Below are 3,561 nucleotides of genomic sequence, written 5' to 3'. Positions count from 1 at the left end.
TCAGCCTTCCCTCCACAACTAGCCTCCCCTTTAAGAGCAAACCCCCCCTTTATCTCTGTTTTATCTGTTTGCTACCTCCTTTTCTCTTTCTCATTTTCATCTGTGTCTCTCTTCTCTCTTTCCGCAGGAGGGCTGATGGGGTCAGAGCTGTCTAACACTGTGGTCTCCAGTGCTGGTGAGTTATATTCATGTGTTTACTGTGTATATGTGAATATGTATTGCACAAATGTTAACCGTACATGTAGGTTTTTCTGTCTCAATATACTCACTGACTTCTACTACTTTGCTAGGTAACGGCAGCTATGGTAACCACCGTAATTCCCCGGGGCTGATGGTGTCTCCAGGGGGTGTGTCGAAAAATATGCAGGCTAAGACTCCGCCCCCGATGAACTCCATGACCATGGGCATGAGCCGCAAGCCTGACCTCCGCACACTAATGCCCCCGGGCAACAAGAACAACATGCCGTCCATCGTGAGTAGCCCCACTGCTAACTCCGACTCTGCTGTTTTCTCTCTCTCTCTCTCTCTCTCCCTCCCTCTCTCTCTCCCCCTCCCTCTCTCTCTCTCTCTCTCCCTCTCCCTCTCTCTCCCTCTCTCTCTCTCTCTCTCTCCCTTCCTCTCTCCCTCCCTCTCTCCCTCCCTATCTCTCTCTCTCTCCTCATCTTTCATTGTGAGTGCCTCTCTCCTCCTCTTCCTCTCTTCCCACTGCCTCCCCTCAGGCTGATGTGTCATGTCTGACTCCTCTGGTATGCTTCCTCATAGCTCCCACCCCCCCCCCCCCCCCCCAGTCCATGACTGTAGATGTGTGTGACTGACTGTCTGTACTGTAGTCCTCTTGTAACCAGGCCCACACAGCTTTGAAGCACAAACTAACATGAGTGCCATTGCTTTTTTAATGCTGCCAGTGTGAGGATTTTGACATGATGCTGGTGAGTGGCTCATTCACTGTTCACATGCAGAGCGGTGTGAGTGTGAGTTCAGAGTTGTGTTGTGTTGTGTTGTGTTGTGTTGTGTTGTGTTGTGTTGTGTTGTGTTGTGTTGTGTTGTGTTGCTGTGGGTGTATCCGTACTAGGAGTTCTGTTCTGACATGTTGTCTTTGTTATGTTCTTCTTCTTCTTCACTCTAGAATCAGAGAATAAACCACTCCCAGTCTGCACAGTCATTGGCTTCTCCCGTGGTCTCCATAGCAACACCTACTCTGCCTGGCCAGGGGATGGGGGGGTACCCTTCTGCCCTCTCCACCAACTATGGCACAGGTAGGTACAGCTCCTCCCCTCCTCTCCTCTCCTCTCCTCTCCTCTCCTCTCCTCTCCTCTCCTCTCCTCTCCTCTCCTCTCCTCTCCTCTCCTCTCCTCTCCCCCTCCTCCCTTGTCCTCTGCCCTCCTCTCCTCTGCTCTGCTCTGTTTTCCTCTCCTCTCCACTCCTGTCCTCTCCTCTTCCTAGAAAACAATTATAATAGCCCCATTTAGCCTAATTAGTTACAAGCCTCATGCAGTCTACTGACGATGTAACCTTTGACCCCCCCCCTGTCTGCAGAGTACTCCCTGGGCAGTGACCTGTCCTCTCTGTCTGGTTTCGGAGGCTCTGGATCTCTCCACCTTGGATCAGTAACAGGCTGGCAGCAACAACAGCTCCAGAACTTACAACACTCAGCGTTAGGACACATGGGGTGAGCGTCCTCTGTGTGTCTTGTCTCTCTGTGGGTCCCTGTGTGTACCTGTACGTGTCAGTGTGTGTCTTTGTGTCACTTCTCTCTCTAACAGCCTATCTCCCCCCCCCTATCTCTCTCTCCTGTAGGAACTTATGCCAGAACTCAAATCTCAACATCCCGTCTGGTCACCAGAACCTCCACATCAAGTCCGAACCCGCTTCCCCTCCCAGAGACCGAGGCATCGGAATGGTCAGCGGAGGGATGGGGGGCGTGTCCACAGTGGGCTATCCAACCAATCAGGGCCCAGTGGAGGCAGGCCGTTCTCCGGGCGACAGCCTATCTAGCTGCGGGAGCTCGTACGACGGCAGTGATGATCGCGAGGATCACCGTGGAAACGACAACTTCCTGCTCCGTCCCCTGTCAAATCTGGAGGAGCGCCACAGCCCATCAGTCAAACGCATGCGCCTATCAGAGGGCTGGGCGACATGATAAGACCCGCCCCCAAGGCCTAAAGCCACTGAGGGGAGGGGTTTGTCTCTAGAGTCTAGAGTTACCTTATAGTATTATTATGATTATTATATTCTTTTTGTGCAGAGTGGGAGTGTTATGTGTATAACAGTGACTTTTACTGGAGTGGGGATGGAGTATAATATTGAGTAAATCTGAATTGACTCCCCATTCCTCATATATAGTTCTGGCTCAAAGTAGTGCACTACATGGGGAAGAGGTTGCCATTTGAGATTTACCCTTATAAAGGAGTGTGGGTGAAATGAGGGTTTGGAGGGTGGGGGTGGGGGGGGTGGAGTGGGGTGCATTGCTTGTGTTATTTGTGTGTGTGTGTGTGTGGGGAAATAACTAAATGATTATGTAATTGCACATTTGTACATGTGCAAATCTATGTAAACTAACAAAGGTTTTAAAAAAAAAAGAAGTCTGGTACTCTGTATGGCTAAGCTACTGGTGAGTTCAGTAATATATGGCCTAGTGGAACATAGGACACATGTGAACAGGCATGGGGAAGTGGACAGATCAGGGTGTGTCTGTGTGTGTCTAGTACTCACAAACTGCCTAGACCCTGGTGTCACAGTCTGCAATCCTGGTTGACTTGCAGCTGTATGTGTGTTCACCACGACCCATGCTGTGTTGCAGGTTCAACGTATTTATGTAAATATAAATATAGGGTGAGGAAAAATTGGTAGTGAGAGAAGGAGAAAGAGAAAGACAAAAAGAGAGGATGAAAGGAAGAAAGAAAGAGAAAGAAAGAAAGAGAAAGAAAGAAAGAAAGAAAGAAAGAGAAAGAATGAAAGAAAGAAAGAAAGAAAGAGAGAAAGAAAGAAAGAGAAAGAATGAAAGAAAGAAAGAAAGAAAGAAAGAGAGAAAGAAAGAAAGAAAGAGAGAAAGAAAGAAAGAGAGTAACTCTCAGAGACAGAGGTAAAGACAGAGGTAAAGACAGAGGTAAAGAAGGAGAGAAAGCCATATGCAACAGGTTGCACAGAGATGGAACCCTGGACAAATAGAATGTCTCGCTTGAAGTGAGGAAGCCGATGAATTTAATAATTAGTGAATCCAAGTAAAGGACTTTTCAGAGCCATGTTAGCAAACTAAATCTGGGGTCAGTAGAACACTACTCATCCAGATGAACAATACTTTTTGCTTATATTTTCCTAAAATAAAAAAAAATAAAAAGCATTTGAGGCTTTGTTATGTAGATTGAGCCAGTGTGTGTGTGTGTGTGTGTTTGATAGCTTTGCCTGTGTTAGCAGACAGAAGCTAAGTTAGGACAGTGCTCCTAAAGCCATATAAACAGATGGGAAGTCGATGCTTTGCTGCACAAATATGTGGTTTATAGTGTAATGTTTTTAAAAAGTATATTCCTACCTAATTATACAGAATAATTTTAAGAATATTTT

General features: G+C 47.2%; 1 protein-coding gene across 4 annotated transcripts in view; it reads left to right on the top strand.

Moving 5' to 3' along the window:
- Positions 1-2,411, top strand: part of mef2ca (myocyte enhancer factor 2ca) — a 19,263-nt gene extending 16,852 nt beyond the window's left edge. For all 4 annotated transcript variants that reach the window (XM_083669645.1, XM_083669642.1, XM_083669644.1 and 1 more), the window contains 5 exons: positions 128-175; positions 291-472; positions 1,127-1,256; positions 1,537-1,669; positions 1,798-2,411. In XM_083669645.1, coding sequence (XP_083525771.1) covers positions 128-175; positions 291-472; positions 1,127-1,256; positions 1,537-1,669; positions 1,798-2,140 — 836 coding nt within the window. In that variant the 3' untranslated portion in view covers positions 2,141-2,411. The remainder of the gene's footprint in view (positions 1-127; positions 176-290; positions 473-1,126; positions 1,257-1,536; positions 1,670-1,797) is intronic.
- Positions 2,412-3,561: the final 1,150 nt, after the last annotated feature.

This window comes from Argentina silus (assembly GCF_951799395.1).
Source record: "Argentina silus genome assembly, chromosome: 5".
NCBI lineage: Eukaryota > Metazoa > Chordata > Actinopteri > Argentiniformes > Argentinidae > Argentina > Argentina silus.
This window is presented reverse-complemented; position numbering and strand designations above follow the sequence as displayed.